The sequence below is a fragment of the Bubalus kerabau genome, chromosome 23, assembly GCF_029407905.1.
Source record: "Bubalus kerabau isolate K-KA32 ecotype Philippines breed swamp buffalo chromosome 23, PCC_UOA_SB_1v2, whole genome shotgun sequence".
NCBI lineage: Eukaryota > Metazoa > Chordata > Mammalia > Artiodactyla > Bovidae > Bubalus > Bubalus kerabau.
The window spans coordinates 22,157,445-22,180,571 of NC_073646.1; the positions used below are offsets into that span (position 1 = coordinate 22,157,445).

Here is a 23,127-nt window from a genome sequence, read left to right on the forward strand (position 1 = left end):
TTCTCAAGGGAAAGGGAAAAGAGGGTGTGTGCTCTCATTTCTACACCATAACCCAGAATGTTCTGAGGAGTCAGTTCTTTCCCGGGATTTGCAGGCTGCCCCAAGCAGAGGGTGGAAGATGCTCTCTGCACATACCTCTGGACACAGGTATGTCTCCCACAGAGCTGGCCACTGTGTTCCCAAAGGTGACACGGCCCTCCATCACCTGTTTGTACAGCAGAACTCCCTGTGTGAGGAGGTCATTTGCCTGGAGAATCTCCGCTGAAGAACGTGAGAAAAATCAGAATCCCCTGTTTAGCAACCAACATTCTCAGTCTTTTTTAAGCCATCCACAAAGCAGCAACCACACAGCTCTACCAGGTTCAGTATGACCATGCCTCCTGCCCCCAGGTCACGAGATCAGGCCCCTGGCAGACCCAGTCACTCAAGTGCTGAACCTCAACACTTCCTTCTCAGGTTGGAGGAGGAACCAAATCTTTTCACTTTCTTGGTCTGTACTGCCCAGTATGACAGCCAACACTTGAAGTATGGTCCTTTCAAGTGAGGAACTAAATCTTTAACTTAGTTTTAATTTAAAATTTAAACTTAAAGCCTTTTCATCAATGTGGATGCAAATATTAAAAGACATTTCTGGGACTTTATTCAGTCATTGGAAAGTGTGTAAGGAACAATTTGGTACATGAATCTACATTTTCACCTGTAAATTTCATAAAATCTAAATACAGATCAAGCATTCCTGATGGAAATTGGACATTCAAATTGAAATATCCAGATAAACAATGCAGTGGATTTCAAAAATCTCAAGGGTATCTCATGGTCTGGTTTACCTGTAAGAAAGTCTCTCCTGGGAGAGAGAATAGCAACAGGGGCAGGGGCTGTATGTAACACTGCAGGCCACCGTGCTAGGAGAAGCCTTCAAGAGCAACCAACTATTAATTTCCTGTCAGTTTTTAAACTGAATGGAAGTGAACAAACAAGAGGTTGAATGTTGTATTTGGCATGTGCAAGGTGTTTTAAATTTCATTCATTTTGACTTCACTGCCACCAGAGAAAATAACAGGCTTAGAATAACTACATCACAAAAAACCCCCAGAAAACCAGACACCATGGGCCTCGTAACATCACCTATGATGTATTCTTGTTCCTCCCCCACACCCTCATTTGAACCTGAATCTGAACAAGATTCCTGATTCAATTTACAAGAAATCAAGAATTTCAGAAATATCAAGAATGGAGAAACATTAAACACCAAGGGAGATGCCATCAGAAAAGTGAGACCAAGAAAAACAAGTCAAAGGACATGTTTTTCATGCATGAAATTAAAAAAAAAACACACAAACAGGAGGCTACCACCAAAAGAGACTTAAATACCAAGCATGGTTTTCCTTTCTGGTTCTGATTTATAACAGACTTTAAAAAAGAAAAAAAAGGGTCAGCAAGAGATGAATAGACAGAGAAATGCCCAGGAAATCTGAACGCTGATAGATTACTCCAAAATCTTTGGAATTTGCTTAAAAACAGAACTGGGGGTGTGGGGAGGGGGAGGACAAAGGGACAGTGCAGTAGAGGTAAAACAAGATCAAGACTGACTGTGAGCTGGCAACTGTGAACAGAAGGTGAAGAGGACATGGACATAGAATCCCTTTTACATGTTTTGAGATCTTCCATAAAATAAAAAGCTTTAGCCATTTCTATACTTGTGTACAGGATTTAAGTTCTCCCATGTGCCTTTCACTCCACATTGGCCACCTCGCTGAGCTCCCCAACCCAGCCCCTGAAGGCACTCTGGGTGTGAAACCTCCCAGACGTGCCCCTCGCAGCTGCCTCTCAGACCTCTCAGAAGTCTAGTCTTTCTGCAAGTCTTCAGTGGGAGCTGCTCTTCCTTCTATCCCCTTCACACCCAACTCAGATGGTAAACCTCCACCCTTTTCTATGTTTGCAGGCCTGCTGCTCATTTCTTGTTCAAGCCCAGATGCCTCTGAAAATTTCAAGAATCAACTCAGTCAATGCCATCCGCAAGCAGAATCAACTCAGTCAATGCCATCCGCAAGCAGAATCAACTCAGTCAATGCCATCCGCAAGCAGAATCAACTCAGTCAATGCCATCCGCAAGCGCAACCACTGGAGCACTAGGAGCCGCCCTCGAGTGTGTGTGTCGGCAGCAGAGGCAGCCCCACGGCAGGCAGAGCGCCCCACGCGGGGCCCACACCCTGGGGTGCGTGCTGCCTACCCTGGAGAATGAGACCGTACCGAGCGCCTCATCGTCGTCAGTGGTGTCACTCGCCAGCCGAAACAGGGTGGGCCGCAGCTTTTCACACCTCTCATACACGACCTAGAAAATAGTTTGTTACATAAAATTCTCAGTAAGTGTGCTATAAAAAAAGAAAGATCTCAGGATGTGTAAATGTGGGGAAATGGGAACTCTGAAACACTGCCGTCACAAACGTAAAATGATACAGCCACTCTGGCACTTTTTAAAAAGTTGACTATACACCCAGTCTGTGACCTAGCAATCCCACATTGAGGCGTTTACCCAAGAGAAAGGAAAATACATGTTCACACAAAACGGTCCTGAACACAAGTGTTCAGAGCAGCTTATTTCATAATCACCTGAAGCTGCAAGCAACCCAAATATCCATCAACAGACAAATGGATAAGCATGTTGTGGTACATGCACACCACAGTTTCTCCAAAGCAGAGAAGCCTAACCTACCCCCAAAAAAGGCAGGGGTGGAATACTGCATCATTCCATTTATATAAGAGTCTAAGAAATGTAACTTGATCAGCAGTCTTTCTTGGTCGTGTCCAACTCTTTGCAGCCCCACAGACTGTGGCCTGCCCGGTTCTACTGTCCATGGAATTTTCCAGGCAAGAATACCGGAGTGGGTTGCCACTTCCTCCTCGAGGGAATCTCCCCGACCCAGGGATGGAACATGTGTCCCTTGCATCTCTTGCATTGGTAGCTGGCTTCTTCACCACTAGTGCCACCTGGGACCCCAAACTAACTAGCAGGGAAAACACGGATCAGTGGTTGCTTGGGAGAGAGGCGGAACAAGAGGAGGAGGATGAGAAAGTCTGAGGGGGTGGAAACATGCTTGTTATTTTGACTGTGTGAGGGCTTCTTGAAATCTGTGCATATTCTTAGGATGTCAGTCATACTGAGTCCTTCCTGCCTTTGTTTTCGAAAAGAGACCTACCTGCAAGGCCGCCTGGTCTGGCGGGGCCTGTCCTGGCTTGCGGTACATGCTCAGCATTTCCTGCAGCACCTTCACGTGGCTCCGAACTTCCTCCACAGCACTGACCCTCTTGGACACCTTCTCCGATTTTTCTTGTTCCTTTCGGAAGAAAGACGATGAAGTGAGGACAGATGCTCTGGATAAAGCTTGAATGTGCGCCGGGAGAGGCGTGCTGTGCTGTGCAGAGCTCAGGGAAGCCACCAAAACACTGAGTGGGTGGAGTGTTCACTCAGCGGGCAAGAAGATGCTCAAGGTCTGGAATCCCTGGGACAGACAAGGGGGAGCATGTGTCCATTGTATCACCAGCCTCTATCCCTCTGGAAAGGAAAATCCCACACCTGGATTCCCACACCAACACTGGTCATTGAGACAGAAACTAGGGTCTGTGAAATGCTTTGAGCTGCTGGACAGAAATACTTGGAAGCACATAGAAGTTTCTGCTTTCAGGCACCACCCTGCACTTCAGGGAGCTCACAGCTGTTCCCTGGTTCAGGGCTAGGCAGCTGTCTCTTCTTCCAGCTAACTGTGCCCCCCACCCTCAATCACACACACTCATATACTGTCCCTGCTGCCAAGTTGCTTCAGTCATGTCCGACTCTTTGCAACCCCATAGACTGTAGCCCACCAGGCTCCTGTCCATGGGACTCACCAGGCAAGAATATTGGAGTGGGTTCCCATGCCCTCTTCCAGGGGATCTCCCTACACTGTCCAGCCCCTGTCAAATGCTGGTTCTGCAGAACCCCCTGGAAAATGCCCACCTCCTTGACCAAATTCTTGATCAGCCGGTTTGCAGCCTGAAGATCCTCAGGATGGTTGCTTTTCAGAAGCCTTGTCAGAAGCTGGAAAGGGAACACGACTCAGTGAAACTAATTCCCTGTGTCAAGTGGCCCAGAGCAATAGCACCAGCAACAGCAGAATTACCCGTCACAACAGCTCGCCCATTTAAATGCATTACCTTACCAAATCCTCACAATGACGCAATAATTTAATGATCGTGACCATCGTGACATTCCCCACAGAACACTGGTGTTTCAACAGGGAATAGAGATGGATGTCCCAGGAGACATCTGGCCAAGTCTGGAGACATTGTCGGTGGTCACAACGGGGGGCGGTACTGACATCCAGCGGGTAGAGGTCAGGGACACCTGTACACCCCACCTCACAGCGCATGACAGCCTCCAACAAGGAAGTTAACTGGCCCAAAATGTCAACAGTGCTGAGGCAGTCTTAGACCACATACTCTGATGTGAGAGACCTCGGGAATCTCGTCCACTTTGTTCCCAATGCCTAGCGGAATGCCTGACACGTGGAGTGAGTTACTCTTCATTGGATAGATGGCAGGAAAGATGGAGAGCCTTCTTTCTGAGCACCACAGTGTCTAAGCAGCTGGCCCAAGCTGACACCAGACTGACTTTCTCAGGAGTCCACGCCACACCTCCTCCCCTGCTCCTCCTGAGGACCCCACAGGAGGAGCCAGAGGGAAAGCTGCCCAGAGCCCAGCACAGCTCTGCTCATCCTGCCCACAGCGAGCACCCAGATCCAAGGGAGGAGGACAGCTGACAGGCGCGGCTGGAAGGCAGAGGGCACCAGAAGAGACCCATCCTCGGACTGGAGTCTTCCTGGTCCTACCCTCACCAGACCTCGTAAGTGACCGAGAACAGTACTGACCAAAAGCACTGCCACCTTTTGGAGGCACCCTGGAGTTATCCCCGCGTCGTGGCCTAGGTCTGGACCACCTCGCTTTCCCCTCCCCTCTCCTTAATGATGTCTGAGGAGCAGCAATACTAGAGGCAGGAACGCAAGGAAAACGGGCGAGATCGGGCTTACTGATGCTTTCTCTTTTGATCTGAGCCAACGTGCAACCCATGCTTTCCTCCCCACTCCCCTTCCCCAAACACCGCACACACTCTGGATACGACTGACCCCCTAAACTACCCACTAGGGTTGGCCTTTCGTACCTTCTTTCCCTCGGAACACCGAACAGATAAGGTGGAAGACCCAAAGAATAGGTCATTTATTTGACCTCTCCACGAAAACGACATACAGACTCTACGACACCTCTCTCTGCTCCAGAGAGAACTCACCCCACCTCCCCACATGCCAGTTCAGATCAGAGGGTACTGGAGGGGAGTCCCTCAAAGAAGAGGTCGGCTCAGACTCCAGGTTGGCCTCCACGGTCAGGGAGAAGCTCCTTACCTTTGACTTTTCTTCATCAGCATCAAAGATGGAGCTCTTGGGCCAGGGAGAAGGTGGGGGCAAGATTTTATCCACTGGAAGTTTAGGATCTTGCTTTATGATTCCTAAAAAAATGCAATTCATGGATATGCTGATATAAATACCTGCTGACTTCAGCAGGATCCAGTATAAAGTCCAGAAACTCCTGGTTCCTGATCTCCCACCAGGAAGACACTGTCAGTCACCTTAAAGGGAAACACCCAGGGCGTGATCAAGGCTCTGCATCCTCCCTTGGGAGAATCGCAAGCTGGGGATGGTCAGAGCCAACTAAATCAGAGCACAGGCAGACCCTAAGACTAGCAATCTACGGTCCCTACACTATATAAATACTGACGATTTTATGCAGGTACACAACCTCTCTGCTGCTGCTGCTGCTAAGTTGCTTCAGTCGTGTCTGACTCTGTGCAACCCCATGGACTGCAGCCTGGTTACCAGGCTCCTCCATCCATGGGGTTTTCCAGGCAAGAGTACTGGAGTAGGTTGCCATTGCCTTCTCAGACACAACCTCTCAGGGCCCAGAAATGAGTGTAGGATCTTTGATACTCATAAAAATACTGAGTGCATGTGATAGGGGGAAAAAATAGCCCTCCTAAATCTGGTTCCTCCCACAGAGCCTGAGAGAAAAGGAACGTGGACTCCCAGCTTTGACACAGGACACACTCTGGAGCTCGCTTCACAAGAGAAACAGGCTCATTCTCCAAAGGCCTCACAAAAAGAGAATGGGAAAGGCCCGATGGCCCACCGAAATCCATCTCTCCCCAGGGAGAAGCCTCACACTGCCGGGGGAAGGACAACACACCTGCGGTCCTTAGAAGAGTGGTGAAAACCTAAGGCAGCTGGAAGAAAAGAACGGAAAGCCTGCACCCCTGGGTGCAATGTGCAACGTGTCCTGGCCCCAGCCCGAGACGGGGTGGAACAGGATCACAAACAGGTCCCTCCAAGACCAGGGACACATGCCTTCCTAAGACCGAGGCTTAATCAGAACAGAACCACCACTGGCGCCAGGCGAAGGGCATCAAGGAACAAGTAATAAGGGTCTACTGTCAGGACAGGCAATGGAATAAGAACTCTTCCGAGATGTAGAGCAAGAGGAAGACCCAAAGCTGAGAGCAGAGTAGATACTGCGAGAAACTCTCTAGGCGATCAGCCCCCACCTCAAACACGACCAACACCAGAGGAATCTGAAACCTGGTATAGTAAGGGTAACTATAGCAACAACCATCTCAAACCCAGCTCAACTCCTGCTGAATTCTTTACCAGCTGAGCAACAAGCGAAGCCCAAGGACACTGGAGTGGGTCGACTATCCTTCTCCAGCAGATTTTCCTGACCCAGGAATCAAACTGGGATCTCCTGCACTGAAGGCGGATTCTTTACCAACTGAGCTATCAGGGAAGCCCCAATTCCTGCTAACCAGAAGGAAAGGTCTGCCCACTTTCAGGGATTGAAATTACTTGCATCAGCCTCGATTACTGTGTCTACTGGACACAAGATCTCCAGTTTTCACCCAAAAATGACAAACTGTACAGAAAAGCAAGAAGGAACAATCACTGTGGGAAGGGAATGCAGTATAGTCAGACCTTGTTTCTTTAGCATCTGATAAGCATCTCGGATCTTGATGTCCTCTGGAAACCAGACTGTCCAACTGAAGAGTATTTCAATGATTCTTCCCTTAACTTTTTCTGTAGTCCAGGAGCCTAGGTACTAAAGATAAAAAGGAAAGGGAATTACTGAGCTGAAGGGCCTTAGTGAGACAGGAGAAAGGGCTAGAGGTCATAATCTTCAAAGAATGACACAGATGTTGAGGATACAACATAAACTAGTCAGAACCAAATAGGTGCAAGATGGTGGTGCGATTCGATTTCTAGTAGACCTTGAACCTCATTACACACTCACTGCAATACATCAGCTAAAGACACACACAGCCATGACAGTCCCAAGCCTGACTATGAAAGGCCAAAAAGAGAATAGTGGCCCAATTCCTGGAAATCTCCACCCCGCCTTTCATAAAATAGTTGGACTAATCCTCCCACTTGTTACCCTATGAAATTACTGAGCCCACAAAAACTAACTACCCCATATTTCAGGGCCACTCTCATCTTCTGAGACAGCCTACATTCTATCTATGGAATGTATCTCTCTACAAACAAATCTATTTTCCCACTTAGTTCTCAGGACAGAGCCCCCTTGCCTGCCCACTTGAACCCTCACAAGCATTCTGTATTAATAAATCTACTTATCTATATTCTGCCTCTTGCTGAATCCCTTCTGTGCTGAGATATAAAGAACCTGGGCTTCACAATGTCATGTGGCAGCTTGGATGAGAGTGGGGTTTTGGGGGGAGAATGGATGCATGTTTATGTATAGCTGAGTCCCTTTGCTATTCACCTGACACTATCACAACATTGTTAATTGGGTATACCTCAATACAAAATGTTTTAGGTGTTAATTAAAAAATTAAAACAAAACAAAAAGAACCTGAGCTTCAGTAAGTCCTGATTTTAATTAAAACACAGTGGGGACTTCTTTGGTGGTCCAGCAGCTAAGACTCCATGCTCCCAGTGCAAGGGGCCTGAGTTTGATCCCTAGGCAGGGAACTAGATTCCACATGCTGCAACTAAGACCTGGTGCAGTCAAATTCAAAAATAAAAAAAAAAAAAAGAGAGAGAGAGAGAGATAGTGGGTTTTAATCCCAGCCCACAGGTTCAAGTCTCAAACTAAGTTTTGACTGGGTTCAAATCCCATCCGAGTTGGGCAGTTTCATTAGTAGACTGCCCAGCCCACAGTATCACTGATGAGATGGCAGCTGAGAAGCAAGCTGCTCAAGGCTGGTTGAGAGGGCAGGCACAGCGAGAGGACAAATCATCTGGCACCCGAGCCCAGCACTCTTTCTGAGTTTCAAGGAGTCAACCTCCAAAGCCACGAAAATTCAATCCCACCATGTACTGGCCTAGGTTAGAGCCACTGGGGGCACTCATTTTTTTTTGAGTGTAGAATAAAAATATATTGGGAACGAAAATAAGGTAAAGTGAAAGGAATTGCTGAAACTCAAATGTTTTGAATCATTATTTCTTAAAAGATCCTCTTAGGAAATCCCTGGTGGTCCAGTGGTTAAGAATCCGCCTGCCACTGCAGGGACACAGGTTTGATCCCTGCTCAGGGAAGATCCACATACTGTGGGGCAACTAAACCTGTGAGCCGCCAATGACTGAGCTCACACGATGCTACGTCTGAAGTCTGTGCGCCCGAGGGCCCGTGGTCCGCAACGAGAGAAGCCCCACAGGGAGATGTGCACACACTGCAAGTAGAGAGGCGCCCCTGCTTGCCGCAACCAAGACACAGCATGGTCAAAAATCAATACTACTACTAAAAGATCCTCTTAAAATAAATAAAAGGATTTATTAATCCTCATAAATAAAAGAATTTTGGAAATTATATATATAATATATATGTTATAGATATAATTTCCAAAATATTTGACCTTTCTCCTCAGTTCCTCCTGGCACAGAACTTCAAAGACCTTTGGAATTTCCTAAGTGATAGGAAGTGAAGTGAAGTGAAGTCGCTCAGTCGTGTTCAACTCTTTGCGACCCCATGGACTGTAGCCTACCAGGCTCCTCTGTCCACGGGATTTTCCAGGCAACAGTACTGGAGTGGATTGCCATTTCCTTCTCCAGGGGATCTTCCCGACCCAGGGATCCAACCCGGGTCTCCCACACTGTACACAGACGCTTAACCGTTTGAGCCACCACGGAAGTCCCAAGTGATAGGAAGGTCTTTGTTATTTACAAGTCCTCCCCAGGGACCATACCCAAGTTTATGCTGAACATTCCTGGTGGACACCTGGCTTCAAGGGAGGGGCTGTCCATGTCATCAGAGGATTGGAACTATGTATCTCATTTATACCCTTTAAAATAAAAGGATATTATTAAGTATAGTGCTTTTCTGTGTTCTGTGAATCTTTCTATCCAGTGAATTAGGCAACCTGGCAGAGGGGGTCAGAGGAACCTCTGAACTAGTAGCTGGTCGGGCAGAAGTGCAAGTAGCCTGGGGATCCCCGAGACTCATGACGGGTGTCTGAAGTGGACGTAGTCTAGGTAGGACTGAGCTCTTAACCTGTAAGGTCTTAGTGACACCCACCGTGAGTGGCACAGAGAAGGCCAGGCCCTGGGCACGCTCACCTTTGGGGACAGCACTTTGATGAGCTCGTTCAGGAAGCGGAACTTGGCCACCTCATTGTGGAACTTCTCCCCACAGTGGTTCACACACGTCTCCAGCACCTGCACAGACAAAGGACCCCCATGAGAAGGTGAAGCCATTGGCCCCACAGCTCGTCCCAAACCTGTTAAGTATTGGTTGGAACCATGGCTCAAGACTGAGGTCACTAAAGTTTGGGAGAAAGGATGAGACTTTCAGATTAAGTAAAAAAGCACTTGTTTGCTCTTGTTCTAACTGACAGGTTTGTGTCCAGGAAACTGCTCAGTGGGGTACTCTGAGGTCACCCCACCTTTTATGGAGACCCTCTGGGCAGGTGAAACTGGTCAGAGAATCACTTCCTTCTTTCTCCTCAGAGGCAGAAATCATACATGGAATACCCAAAAACTATCAAACCTGCTGGCATTCAAGTGACAAATTGAGCCTGTAAACGTTTTCTTTGGTCTACAGCATTAACATTTCAAATCAGTCACTGATACTGAAAAATCCTGAGACTTCATCTGGATTTCCAGTTTCTCTTAAACAGGAAGTTCTAGCAACACTCGGCCCAAACTCATCCCTGGCAATAGCCAGCAGGTCCTGCTGTGTAGCTGCCCTCTTTAGACTGGACGTGGTCTCTCTGGTTCTTTGGTTCCTCCCGTAGATGGCTCACTCACTTATGCTACCAGTCTGGCTCTGTGGGCACTTGACCTTGCCAGCCCTGGTCTAACAAGGGCAAGAGGAAATAAAGCCTTCCTTTCCTTCCTGCAAGGCAGGCTCAATGCTACTCTCCAGGAACAGATCTACAATGGGGCAATCTGAGCCCAGAACTCCCTCTAGCCTGCCTTCTGAAGGCCAGGGAAGGCGAACCGCTCAGAGGCTCTTTCCCACACTGAAATGCTAGCCTTGGGACAGGCTAAGGGGCAAGAGGCAAGCCAAACTCACTGTTAAGGCATAAAGAGCTTCTTTCTCTTGTGGAGACTGGATCTTGTGGGCCAGCAGCCAGGGCGCATAGGTTGAGCTAAGGGAAAACAAAGACTCTGGGCGGAGAGGAACACACCAACCGGTCTGGCTGAGCATGCTCGGTCAAGTCCCCTCTCCCCCAGGAGCTTGGGTCCCAGAGCAGAGGTAGGATGTGACTGCACACGACCATGCTCGAGCCCCCGAAGGAGGTCGGCTCCCAGCCGCCCCCACATCTCACAGCTACGCTTCCAGAACACACCATCCTCTCCCCAGTCCACCCACCCTTACAGCTCCCAGACCTGTATGTAACTTGGTCTAGAGCAGCACAGACCTTATTTGTTATTTGAGAACTACTCAGTCAACCCTGGAGCAGAAAATGTGATCAAACTTCTTGTTCCTTTCAAAATGAATATTCAGCAACATGGAGATAAAATATCTGGATAACTGACTCATTCCTCAAGTTCCCATCCAGGGGACTTCCCTGGCGGTCCAGTGTGGAAGACACCACACCTCCACTGCAGGAGGCAGTTTGATACCTGGTTGGGGAACTGAGATCCTGCAGGCCGTGCTTCATGGCCAAAGAATAGGCGGGGAAAAAAGTTCCCATTCAGACACTTTAGAAATCAAATTCAATAAAATCTTAACCTCTCTTCCTGTGCTTTTTCTTAAAAAAAAAAAAAAAAAAAAAAAAGGCTGTATTTAAATTAACAAGCTTCCCTGGTGGCTCAGTAGTAAAGAATTCGCCTGCAATGCAGGAACTGCTGCTGCTGCTAAGTCACTTCAGTCGTGTCCGACTCTGTGTGACCCCATAGACGGCAGCCCACCAGGCTCCCCCGTCCCTGGGATTCTCCAGGCAAGAACACTGGAGTGGGTTGCCATTTCCTTCTTCAATGCATGAAAGGAAAAGTGAAGTTGCTCTGTCATGTCCGACTCTTCGCGACCCCATGGACTGCAGCCCACCAGGCTCCTCCGTCCATGGGATTCTCCAGGCAAGAGTACTGGAGTGGGGTGCCAATGCAGGAGACATAGGTTTAATCCGTGGGTCGGGAAGATCCCCTGGAGAAAAAAATGGCAATCCACTCCAGTATTCTTGCCTGGGAAATCCTATAGACAGAGGAGCTTGGTGGGCTACATGGGGTCGAAAAAGAGTCAGACACAACTTAGTGACTAAACAACAACAACAAAAGCATCTGCTGCGGCTCTGAAATGGACATTCAGCAACATGCTGCTAAATATAGTATAATCTGCAAATAAAAAAAATTTTTTAATAAGAGCACACTGATCTTTCACATTACTATGTACCCTAGTTACATTCTATCCCTAACATTCAGAGAGCTCCTCAGCAGTAGTGTTTCATAAAAATGATTTAAAATTTTAAAATAATTGCCAGTTACAAACTTTTCTTTTTTTTTTTAAGAAAACTATATGAATTTGCTATTTCTAGAAAAATAACATACTCAGTAGATCATGGAGGGAGGAAAAAAAGGAAACAAAGCCTAAGCTACGTAAAACAATCCTGAGAAACGCAGGCAGGCACGCATAGTCTGAGGTGCCTGTAGAAGTTGGACATGTGTGTGACATCACCTTACCCGTTGGGATCAGTGTTCACTTGGTCACAGAAATTCTGGATAGCTGACCAATCCTGTTCTGACATGCTTGGGTCTGTGGCTTTATCTGTCAAGGAAATAAAAAGTAGAACTGAAGTATAATAAAGGGAAACATACACACCACTCCACATCTCCACCCCTCACAACAGGACAACAGCCAAGGACTGAGTATATCACACCTCCCGAGGATGGGACCCAGCACACAGACAGCCGGCAGGGTTGGGGGTCGACCGTGCTCATCACTCGGGCATGGGTATGGCCCATGACTCAGGGACTGCTGACTGCATGAACGAGCAACCTGGGTAACCAGGTCCTATCCTGAAAGGGGCTCCGTCCCCAGCACAGGTCTTGGCTTATGTGCACCTTCTTCATGCCCGTGCCGACCCCCCACCGTGGCCCTGCAACAAGGATGGGTACAGGCCAGCATCTACGCATGGGCCACAACCTGCAAGCTTCTTTTTTATTTTTTATTTTCATTTTTTTGGCTGCACTGGGCTTTCTCAAGTTGCAGCTTGTGGGCTTGGTTGCTCCAAGGCATGTGGAATCTTTCTGGAGCAAGGATTGAACTCAAGTTCCCTGTACTGGCAGGCGGATTCTTAACCACTGGACCACCAGGGACCACCAAGAACCTGGAAGCTTCTCAGCCATGTGACAGGAAGACCAGAACTTACAGTGAAGTCCTGAACAGATCCCATTATGTCCCTGAAGTACGAGGCCGAAACCTGAGCCTCCACTTACTGAAATCCTCTGTCCCACCTAAGCAGCTTCTCCACGTCAGTGGCTTATGCTGTCTAACAAGAGGACCTCCTTGCCGTCACTCCTCAGAATGCCGTTTCTCTCTGCTACCATACACATATGCCCAAGGAACCCAGATCCAGTCACACTAGGGCCTCCCCGCCGGAACATTCGTATTTGTATGTAATCTGAGGACATGCGGCATGAAGGGTACCAGGGCACAGCCCAGAGCAGGAAACACCTGGAGAAAGGGGGCTTATCAAAAGGCCTAATGTGAGCCTACGCTCCACTGAGGGGTGGGGCAATCCCTGACTTCCTGCAATCTTTGTGTGACTCTTTCCTGGTGCTAGATGGTAGCAGCTTCTTCGCCTCCCACTGCTGCCGCCTAGAATCCCTGTCCCAGCAAGGATGACCATTCCACAGGCCTGCCTTTCAACTGAAACAAGCCACATTCTCATAAAGTAGTTGCCGAGACTGTCTTTGTCCTGCTCTTTCATAACATTTCCCCTACTGCCCTCTGTCCAGCTTATCCTGGACTATCCACCTCTCCAATGAAACTTTTTAGTGGTCCTGACAGAGAAGCTCTTTCAAACTCTGCAAGTAATTCTTATGGTCATACTTCTGACACTACTCCTTTGGCTTGAATGTCCACTTCTCTCTTCTCTATCCATTCTCAAGGTCATTCTGAATTTCCTTCTGCTCCCAAAAGCCTCCTCCACTGCTCCAGCTCCGACTAATTCTCCTCCCTTCTGATTACTTAAGAGTCTACAGGGGCTTTCCTGGTGGTCCAGTGGTTAAGAATCCACCTCCCAGTGCAGGGGAAACAGGTTCGATCCCTGGTCCAGGAAGATCCCACGTGCTGCCAAGCAACTAAGCCTGTGCAACTAAGCCTTAGCAACTACTGAGCCTGTGCTCTAGAGCCCAGGAACCACAACTACTGAAGCCCACGTACTTAAAGCCTGTTCTCCGCAACGAGAGAAGTCACCGCAATGAGAAGTCTGGGCGCTGCAACTGAAGAGTAGCCCCCACTCACCGCAACTGGTGAAAGTGCTCATGTAGCAATGAAGACCCAGCACAGCCAAAAATTAATAAATAATTAAAAACAAAAAAGACTCCACAGTCAACCGGAATTTAACTTTCCAGAGGGCACTTTTATGTCATGTGGAACTCGCATGCCCCTAGCTCAACAATGAGATTCAAAGGACAGGTCCTCAATCCCCCACCTTCCCACCCATCAGCCCTACCCTAAGTGAACAGAGACAACAAAGAAGAGCAAAGGAATCAGGTTATCAGTTTCCCCATGCTCCTCACCTTTTTCCTCCTCAAAGCTCTTTCTCTATGTTCCACCTCTCAAAATGTTATTCACCCTTTGAATCCCAATTCAAATGCCACTTCATAAGGACTTTCTTAATCTATCACCCACCCCCACAAAACAGAAGCCATCTCTTCCATCTCAGAAGACCCACATCCCACCTGCTCTTTTAGGATAGGGATCTCCAGCTCCATCCTTTATTAGTTACATGTCATTGGACTCTCAGAGCCCCAGTTTCCTCAACTATAAAATAAAAAAAACAGTACCTTCCTCGTGGGATAGTCATGAGATTCTCAAAAGATACTGTCTAAGGCTTCCCTGGTGGTCTGCTGGTTAGGACTCCATCTGTCTGTGAACTACAACCGCTGAGTCCACATCCTGCTACTACCGAAGCCTGTGCACCTCGAGCCCATGCCCCTCGACAAAAGAAGCCACTGCGATGAGAGGTCCATGCACCGCGACCAGACTAGCTCCCACTTGCCACAACTAGAGAAAGCCTGCAAGCACCAAAGACCCAGTGCAAACAAATAAATGAATCTTAAAAAAACACAGTGTCTGAAATACTCAGTATAGCAGCAAACATTAAGTAATCAATAAAAGACAGACAATCTTGTAACAGTCTGTTTTCCTTTAAAAATATGTACACGACTTAGTACACTTAAACTTCAAAAGTCTGTTCAAAACTAAGGCAGAAGCACTATGTTCCCTATAATGCTTGGTACAGTGCCTTAGGCACAGGCACAAAAGAATTACTCAGGAAGTAAACTGAAAGCAGTGATACTCAAGAGTCTGATTAAGGAGATCTGACTCTACAGGGACCTCCACTCAATGCTCTGTGGTGACCTAAAGGGGAAGGAAATCTAAAAAAAAGTGGATATATGTATATGCATAACCGACTCACTTTGCTGTACAGCAGAAACTAACATAACACTGTAAAGCAACGATACTCCAATAAAAATTAATGAAAAAAGGAGATCCAACTCATCTGAGCTACTTCTTTCTGTATCACTAAAACTTCATAAAGCTTCAGTTCACGACAAGGTCAAGCTTGATACCTAAAAGACTTTCAGACCTCAACACATGACTCTGCGACAGCAGTTCCCTAGCCTTTTGGACACCAGGGGCCAGTTTCATGGAAAATAATTTTTCCACAGACGAGGAGGGGGTGGGGTGGGGGAGGTGGTTTCAGGATAATTCACATTACCTTTACCGTCTGCTCTCATATGAGAATCTAATGCCACCACTAATCCAACAGGAGGTGGAGCTCAAGCAGTAATGATGGGGAGCGGCTGTAAATATATTAACAGATGAAGCTTCGCTCATTCACCCGCTGCTCACCTCCTGCTATGCAGCCTAATTCCTTACTTGCTGCAACCTGACAGGTACCAGTTTGTGGCCTGGGGTTTGGGGACCCGTGCTCTATGACCCAGCAGCAGAGAAGAGCAGGTAGGACCCTGTTCATCAAGCAGAGTCCAGCTCTCTCCCTCCTCCCCTACCACCAAGTCACCAGGTTTTCCAAAGAAAGGAAGGGAAAAAAAAAAACTCTATAAGCATAATGTTCTAAACCCATAACCAGGGCAAAGCAGCAAAAAGATCCAAAAAGTAAGTTTTTTTATTTGCTATATCTATATCATAAGGATTCCCTCCAGGTTTTTCACAGCTCCCAAATAACAGCAATAATAGTCATAGCTGCTGCCCCGCCCCCTTTGTTTTTTAAGAACTTGCTTTGTGTCAGACACGATGCTGAGTGCTTTCCTAGCATCCCTTTCCTGTAATCCTCAGAAAACTGAAGCTGATACTAATGTTAGCTCAGCATTTTATAGATGAAGAAATCTGCCCAGTCACAAAACTGGAAAATGACAAAAAAATCTCAGGTCTGACCAATTCCAGGGCCCAAATGTAAGTCTTCAGTTCTCTGACAAAGACAGGGCCTCTTTCGGGAACTAGGTTCTTTGACCTTTTTGCCACTAAGTTATCAGCTCCCTAAGGCAGGAAGGAGGCCTGTTTCATTCACCTTCCCACCCTCCAGCACCTAGACAGTCATCAGCAAGGATATCTGCTAATGAATGAATGATTCATCTTTCACTATTCGAAGTCTGACCAGTTGGCTGGACGTACTGCTGACACCAGGAGATGGCTACTCCAGTTCTGAAATAACTGGGTCTCCAAACACCTAATCCCATCCTGCCAAGCTGTTTCAGTGGCCTTGAGCAGGTCCAGAGACAATAATTCCCAGAGGATTTTTAAAAATTTTAAATTTAAAAAAAAAAAAAGAAGAAGAAGACAGCCGAGCCCTCCAGCTGTGAGTGAAATGGCTTTTTTTTCCCCTTCCCCTGGGGTAGTGGGGCGTGGTTAGGGGGCCTGGTGCGAGTCTGCAGAATCTTAGTTCCCTGACCAGGAACTAAACCCAGGTCACAGGGGGGAAAGCACTAAATCCCAACACTGGACCGCCAGGGAATTCCCTGAATGGTTCATCTAACAGTGACTAATCATCTCACATCAGCCACCACCCCACCCCCAGGGTCATGACCCTGGTGTTAAGAGCAGCCAGGGCTAGTCAGGGGAGCCCTGGGGCTGTGGGGAAGCAGTCACCTTGAGAACACTTAGAACTCAGCCCTGCAGCAGTGAGTATGCACTGCGTGGGGCAGATACACACCAACCCAGACATCAAGCAGTGCTGAAAGGCCAAGATCCAGCACAGGAATGATGGGTCCAAGATAAAGAATCAGCTCAGTTCCAGAGAAGCTGAGAGAATATAAATAGATCGAAATCCAGAGGGAGGCAGAAAAGTGAGGCTGGAGGACAGGACTTATCACCTGAGAGTCGGTCCAAGCAGATGGAAGAAGAAAGATCACAGAGCATCCAACTAAGCTAGTGCCTCCCTGGCAGCATTAGCAGAGCTGAGACCAAGAGGCCCCAGCGCTGCCGTTAATAGCTCGAGACTCCGCTGGTTAAATCGAGTATAGCACCCCATGCCACTGGGCACAGGAGGCTTTTCATTAACAAAGAGGAGGCAGCTCTAAATGCAGTCATGTGGAACAACGCCCAAAATAAACTAAGTGGTGGGGGGTGGGGGGGGGGGGGCCTGCAAAACGTCCAGAAGCTGCTACTTGTATTTTTAAAGCTTGAGCTTCTGGTGAAACAGGTTCCTGGCGTTCCTTTGAGGAACTACTTCCCAATTCTAAGTCCAATGTTTCTCCTTTTCTGGCAAACAGTATGAGTTCGTTTCTGCCACTCTCTACTAAGAAGACTAGTGATGATAATAGCTAGCATTGTGCCCAGGCACTGTTCTGTGTGCTTGAGACGCACGAACTCCCCTGATCCTCACAACCCCAAGGTGCCGGTCGCTCAGTCGAGTCCGACTCTTTAAGACCCCATGAACTGTCGCCCATCAGTGTCCTCTCTCCATGGGATTCTCTAGGCAAGAATACCGGAGTGGGTTGCCATTTCCTTTTCCAGGGGATCTTTCTGACCCAGGGGTCGAACCTGGGTCTTATGCATTGCAGGCAGGTTCTTTACCATCTGAGCCCCAGTGGGGCATGCTATTACATTCCAGCCTTAGGGACACAGCTGCCTTGCTTGCTGAGGTAAGATCCGTCAGTGAGATGAGCTCTGGGATCTTCACGTGCCCCTGGAGTGATTCCTTCTCCATCCAGCATAGACTCAGAGACTTTCCTTCAACTACACTCCAGTCCTTGCCCCACCACCAGCCTCTCTAGCACACGTCCATCCATGTACCACCTCCACTGGGCCCCAGCCCCCACAAGTCTGATTCAACAGTTTACTTTCTCTGCTCCTATGGCAGGCAGGGGCAGGGAGCTGGAAACCACACAACCACAAAGACTACAAGACACATTTCTGAAGTCCATTCAGCACTCCAAAGCCCAAACTCAGAGGATCTCAGGTGCAGAGGGGAAAAGGTGGGCCCTCTGTCCCAGGGCACATCTGGAGGCATTTTTGGTTGCTGGACTGGGAAGGGGGTCTGTGCTGTTGGGATAGGTTCTAGCCCTACCCGAACGACTGGAAGATCTCAGAACTTTGGGACCACAATGGCCTAAAACAGCTGGAGCTTAAGGATCCCCTCCTAAACAGTCTTCGTTCCCTTTTTCTCCCCCACCTGGGTCAGTGGTCAGCTGGTCTCTAACCCAGCCCACTTGACTTTTGCAACTCCACTGCCTCCTAGTTAACCACCTTCTTTCTGTCCCCACCGTTTAACCCTGAGATAATTCAGTAATCTTTCAGTTGCCAAATTCAAAGTTCCCCCATCCTTCTTCTCAGCAGCAAAACCACCTACCAACTACACCTTCCTTACAGACCTGCAGCTCACCCCCTCCCAGCAGCCTGTAGGCTCCACCTTCTCTCTCAGCACCCCACCCCAGCACCCACCCCTGACAACCCTGCTTCTTCCATGTTGAGATTCTCCATGCTCCATGCGCAAACTCTGTTCTTCCTAATGTGCACAGACAAGCTCACTGCTAATGAACTGAAGGTCTCAAGTTGACATCCAGTTGTTAGCCTCTCTGGAGTCAAACCAACTGCCCAGAGAGCTTCTCTTTGTGCCACAAGCACCTCAAACTCCACAAGTGAAGCATCTGTAACCAGTTACCTGAGCCTGAAACCTGCAATCCAACCTAGATCCCTCTGGTCCCCTGCCTCTATTCTAATGCAGTAAGGCTGCTGATCGAACTAGCTAATTATTTCTACTCTCCATCCCAATACCTTTGTACTTCAGTCCCAACACACTACCAGAAGAGCTTTTCATCTACTCTCTGCCTGGACTCTACCATCCCTAACCAATTCAGCTCTTCACACAGCGGCAGGTGATGCTTTTAACAGAGGTACTTGATCAGAGGGGCTTCCCGTGGGGCACAGCGGTAAACAATCCGCCTGCTTGTGCAGGAGGCAGTCAGGAAGATCCCCTGGAGTAGGAAATAGCAACCCACTCCAGAATTCTTGCCTGGGAAATCCCATGGACAGAGGAGCCTGGCGGGCTACAGTCCACAGGGCCGCTAAAGAGTGAGACAAGACTGAGCACGCATGCACACTTGATCAGAGTTCCTGGCTCTGACATCTCCCCGACTACATCAAGGATAAACTCTGAACTCCTTTCTGCAGCCCACAAGACCCTTTAAGAACTCGCCCCAGTTAGCCATGCAGTCTCTTTAGGCTTTGCACTCCTGCAGCAGACTTCCTTCTTCCCAGAATGCTCCACACTCTCCTTTCCCCCAGCTTTTGCTCATGCAGTTTCCTGCATCTGAAATGTTGTCGCCTCCATTGTTCACTCAAATGCTATGTCCCCTGAGACAATCCCCTCCTAAACAAACCAACTCCCACCACTGCCCCTTAAACAAGCCCAGTATCCCTCCCATTTGCCTTAACGTAGCAAAGTGCTGCTCCCATCGGCTTCTATCACCTACTTAAATATATCTTTGAGAGCAAGGGCTCTGCCTTACGCATCTTAGTACTCCCAGCACCCAGCAGAGCCCAATACAAGGAGTATATGCTTTGTTCTCTTGGAATTTCAAGAACCCGATCGGTAACGCAGGGACAGTAACTACCCCTAGGACTGCCATGAGTCTTACATGAGACAATAACAAAAGTCTGGCCAGAAGGAACTCGCACAAAAGGTTTAAAGGACTTCTTTTGACATTAAAGTCGGGAGCCAGAAAGAGTTCTTTCCCAGAGGATGGGTGTGTTGCACAGCTAACTCTAAAAGTGCCCTTCTCTAAAACGAGGTTAGTAACCGAAGCTGTCTCTAGGGGTCGTAATAAGGATTAATAGTGGCTGAAATGCCCTTTAGCAGTGTTTGGCATAAAAGCGAAGCTCAATAAACCGTAGCCATTATGTTGTTAACAGTGTTTATGCACCGCGATGGGGGCAGGGAGGCGCAGAGCGCCCAGCCTCGGGTCCGCAGCCGCGGCAGATTCCTGGGGTTCCTCTGCAGGCCCGCCGAGGAGATCCTCCCACCCGTGCCGGGCCCTGCCTGCCTCCTCGGGCGCCAGCCTTCCCGCGGCCACCTGCCCACCCGCCAGCCTCAGAAGAAAGGCCCGGGGGGGCGGGAAGCGAGGCCTCACGTGGAGCACTGCGCCCGAGCCGAGAGGCAGCCCCGGCTACTCACTGAGCCACAGCTCCAGCGCCACTGTCGGCACCCGAGGACCCTCGGCCGACTCAGCTCCCGCCGCGGCGCCGGCCCCCGCCGCCACCGCCGCCGCCATGGGCCCAGCCCCCGCCGCCGAAGCCGCGGCCGCCCCTGCTCTTCAGCCGCCGGCGTCTGCAGCGTTCCGGGGCTGCCGACGCGGCAGGCGAGCGCCGGCACGTGACGGGGCGGGGCCGGCGTGGCCACGCCCACCGATCAGGTCCCGCCTCCGCGCAGGCCCGGGCAGGTGGCCTCAGCCTCGCCGAGAGCCTTCTGCTCAGCGCTAGGCGGCCTCGCGGGCTGGTTATCCAGACCCGCAACCAGATCAGAATTCGTCAAGTCAACCTCGCAAGGCTTACCAGATAAAATAGACGACGCCCCGTTAATTTGAGTCTCAGATAATGAATTCTCTAGCATTTTTATTCCGGACGGTCTTTCCGGACCACCACCTACCTCTATACTCTGCTTTATTTTCTCCATAATATATTACACCATGAGCGTGCTAGGCACTTTCATTGTGTCAAAGGATAATCGCCACCCCCCCACAAAATAAAGTCATGATTCTCATACATTATAAAATGAACACATGTTAAGTATTTAATACTAATTAAATGAGGGAACCAAGCAGATGTTATAATCCGTTCAAAAGAGAAGTCAGGAAAAGGGCAAATTTATACAGAATAAAGGAGTGTTGCAACAGATGTGCAAATAAACACAAAAGAAGCTCCGAGTTAATTTGCATTTTATATAATTATTCATTTGCTTTTTACCTTTTCATTTAAGGCCTCTCGGTGAGATTTACAAGGATCGTAGTTCCCTGACCAGAGATCTAATGCCAGCCCGCTGCAGTGGAAGCCCGAAGTCCTTACCGCTGGAGCCACCAGGAAATTCCCCAATTTGCTCTTGCCTGGAAAATCCCATGGACAGAGGAGCCTGGAAGGCTGCAGTCCATGGGGTCACTGAGGGTCGGACACGACTGAGCGACTTCACTTTCACTTTTCTGCGTTGGAGAAGGAAATGGCAACCCACTCCAGTGTTCTTGCCTGGAGAATCCCAAGGATGGGGGATCCTGGTAGACTGCCGTCTATGGGGTCGCACAGAGTCGGACACGACTGAAGCGACTTAGCAGCAGCAGCAGGTGGCACTAAAAGAATCCACCTGCGAATGCAGGAGACTTGAGATGCAGATTCAATCACTGGATTGGGAGGATCCCCTGGATGAAGGCATGGCAACCCACTCCAGTATTCTTGTCTGGAGAACCCCATGGATAAAGGAGGCTGGCATGCTACAGTCCATAGTGTCACAAAGAGTCAGACATGACGGAAGTGACTTAGCATGCATGCGTCCATAGGAATTTAGGTCCCATCCTACCCCAAATAAACACACAATATAAGCTTCAAAGTACATTTGCTGTGCTACGTTAGCTTCAAAATAGATCCAGCCGCACCCATCTCCATCTCACAGATTGTTGCCTGTAGCACCTTTCTATATGAAAATTATATAGTTGTTACCTGTCTTAGTAAACTTGGACTGATACAAAATACTAAAGGTTGAGTGGCCTAAACAACAGACCCTTATTTCCCACAGGAGGCTGGCAAGTCCAAGATCAAGATGCTGTTGACAACCTGCTTCCAGGTTTGCAGAGTGCTGCTTTCTTGTCCTCACAGGGTGGAGAGACAGCACGTTCTGATCACTTCCTCTTAGGGCACTAATCCCATCATGAGGGATGCACCCCAGGACCACAGCTAAGCCTAATTACCTCCCACAGCACCCACTTCAAATACCATCACATAGACATTAGCACTTCAGCATGCCAATTTGAATTCAATCTATACCATTATTCATATCAGGGAAATTCTGTATGAAATTAATGAAAACTACACGTTGTCCTTTGGACTGCAAGATTAAACCAGTCAATCTTAAAGGAAACCAACCCTGAATATTCAATAGAAGGACTGATGCTGAGCTACAATACTTTGGCCACCTGATGCAAAGGGCCAACTCATTGGAAAAGACCCTGATGCTGGGAAAGATTGAAGGCAGAAGGAGAAGGGGACAACAAAGGACAAGATGGTTGGATGGCATCACTGACTCAATGGACGTGAGCAAGCTCTGGGAGATGGTGAAGAACAGGGAGCCTGGTGAATGCAGTCCATGGGGTTACAAAGGGTCAGACACAACTGAGCAATTGAACAACTATACGTTGTCCACATCACACCCTCTGTGTACCTGATGTTGGGCCTGGGAATTATTTTGCATGTGTGCTAAGTTGCTTCTCAGAAAGACAGTATATTAAAAAGCAGAGACATTACTTTGCCAACAAAGGTCTGTCTAGTCAAAGCTATGGTTTTTCCAGTAGTCATGTACGGATGTGAGAATTGGACTATAAAGAAAGCTGAGCACCGAAGAATTGATGCTTTTGAACTGTGGTGTTGGAGAAGACTCTTGAGTCCCTCAGACTGCAAGGAGATCCAACCAGTACATCCTAAACGAAATCAGTCCTGAATATTCATTGGAAGGACTGATGCTGAAGCTGAAACTCCAATACTTTGGCCACCTGATGAGAAGAACTGACTCATTTGAAAAGACCCTGATGTTGGGAAAGATTGAAGGCAGAAGAAGAAGGGGACGACAGAGGATGAGATGGTTGGATGGCATCACTGACTCAATGGACATGAGTCTGAGTAAACTCCAAGAGTTGGTGATGGCCA

General features: G+C 48.5%; 1 protein-coding gene across 1 annotated transcript in view; it reads right to left on the reverse strand.

The window, feature by feature from the left end:
• The window catches only part of GGA2 (golgi associated, gamma adaptin ear containing, ARF binding protein 2), a 29,553-nt gene extending 9,021 nt beyond the window's left edge, over nt 1-20,532 (reverse strand). Inside the window, exons 1-10 of the mRNA XM_055562711.1 lie at nt 20,399-20,532; nt 12,216-12,300; nt 10,609-10,684; nt 9,651-9,749; nt 7,050-7,173; nt 5,433-5,536; nt 3,995-4,075; nt 3,198-3,335; nt 2,251-2,332; nt 136-261 (exon numbers count right to left, since the gene is read on the reverse strand). Coding sequence (XP_055418686.1) covers nt 136-261; nt 2,251-2,332; nt 3,198-3,335; nt 3,995-4,075; nt 5,433-5,536; nt 7,050-7,173; nt 9,651-9,749; nt 10,609-10,684; nt 12,216-12,300; nt 20,399-20,495 — 1,012 coding nt within the window. The 5' untranslated portion in view covers nt 20,496-20,532. The remainder of the gene's footprint in view (nt 1-135; nt 262-2,250; nt 2,333-3,197; nt 3,336-3,994; nt 4,076-5,432; nt 5,537-7,049; nt 7,174-9,650; nt 9,750-10,608; nt 10,685-12,215; nt 12,301-20,398) is intronic.
• Between the last annotated feature and the right edge of the window lie 2,595 nt (nt 20,533-23,127).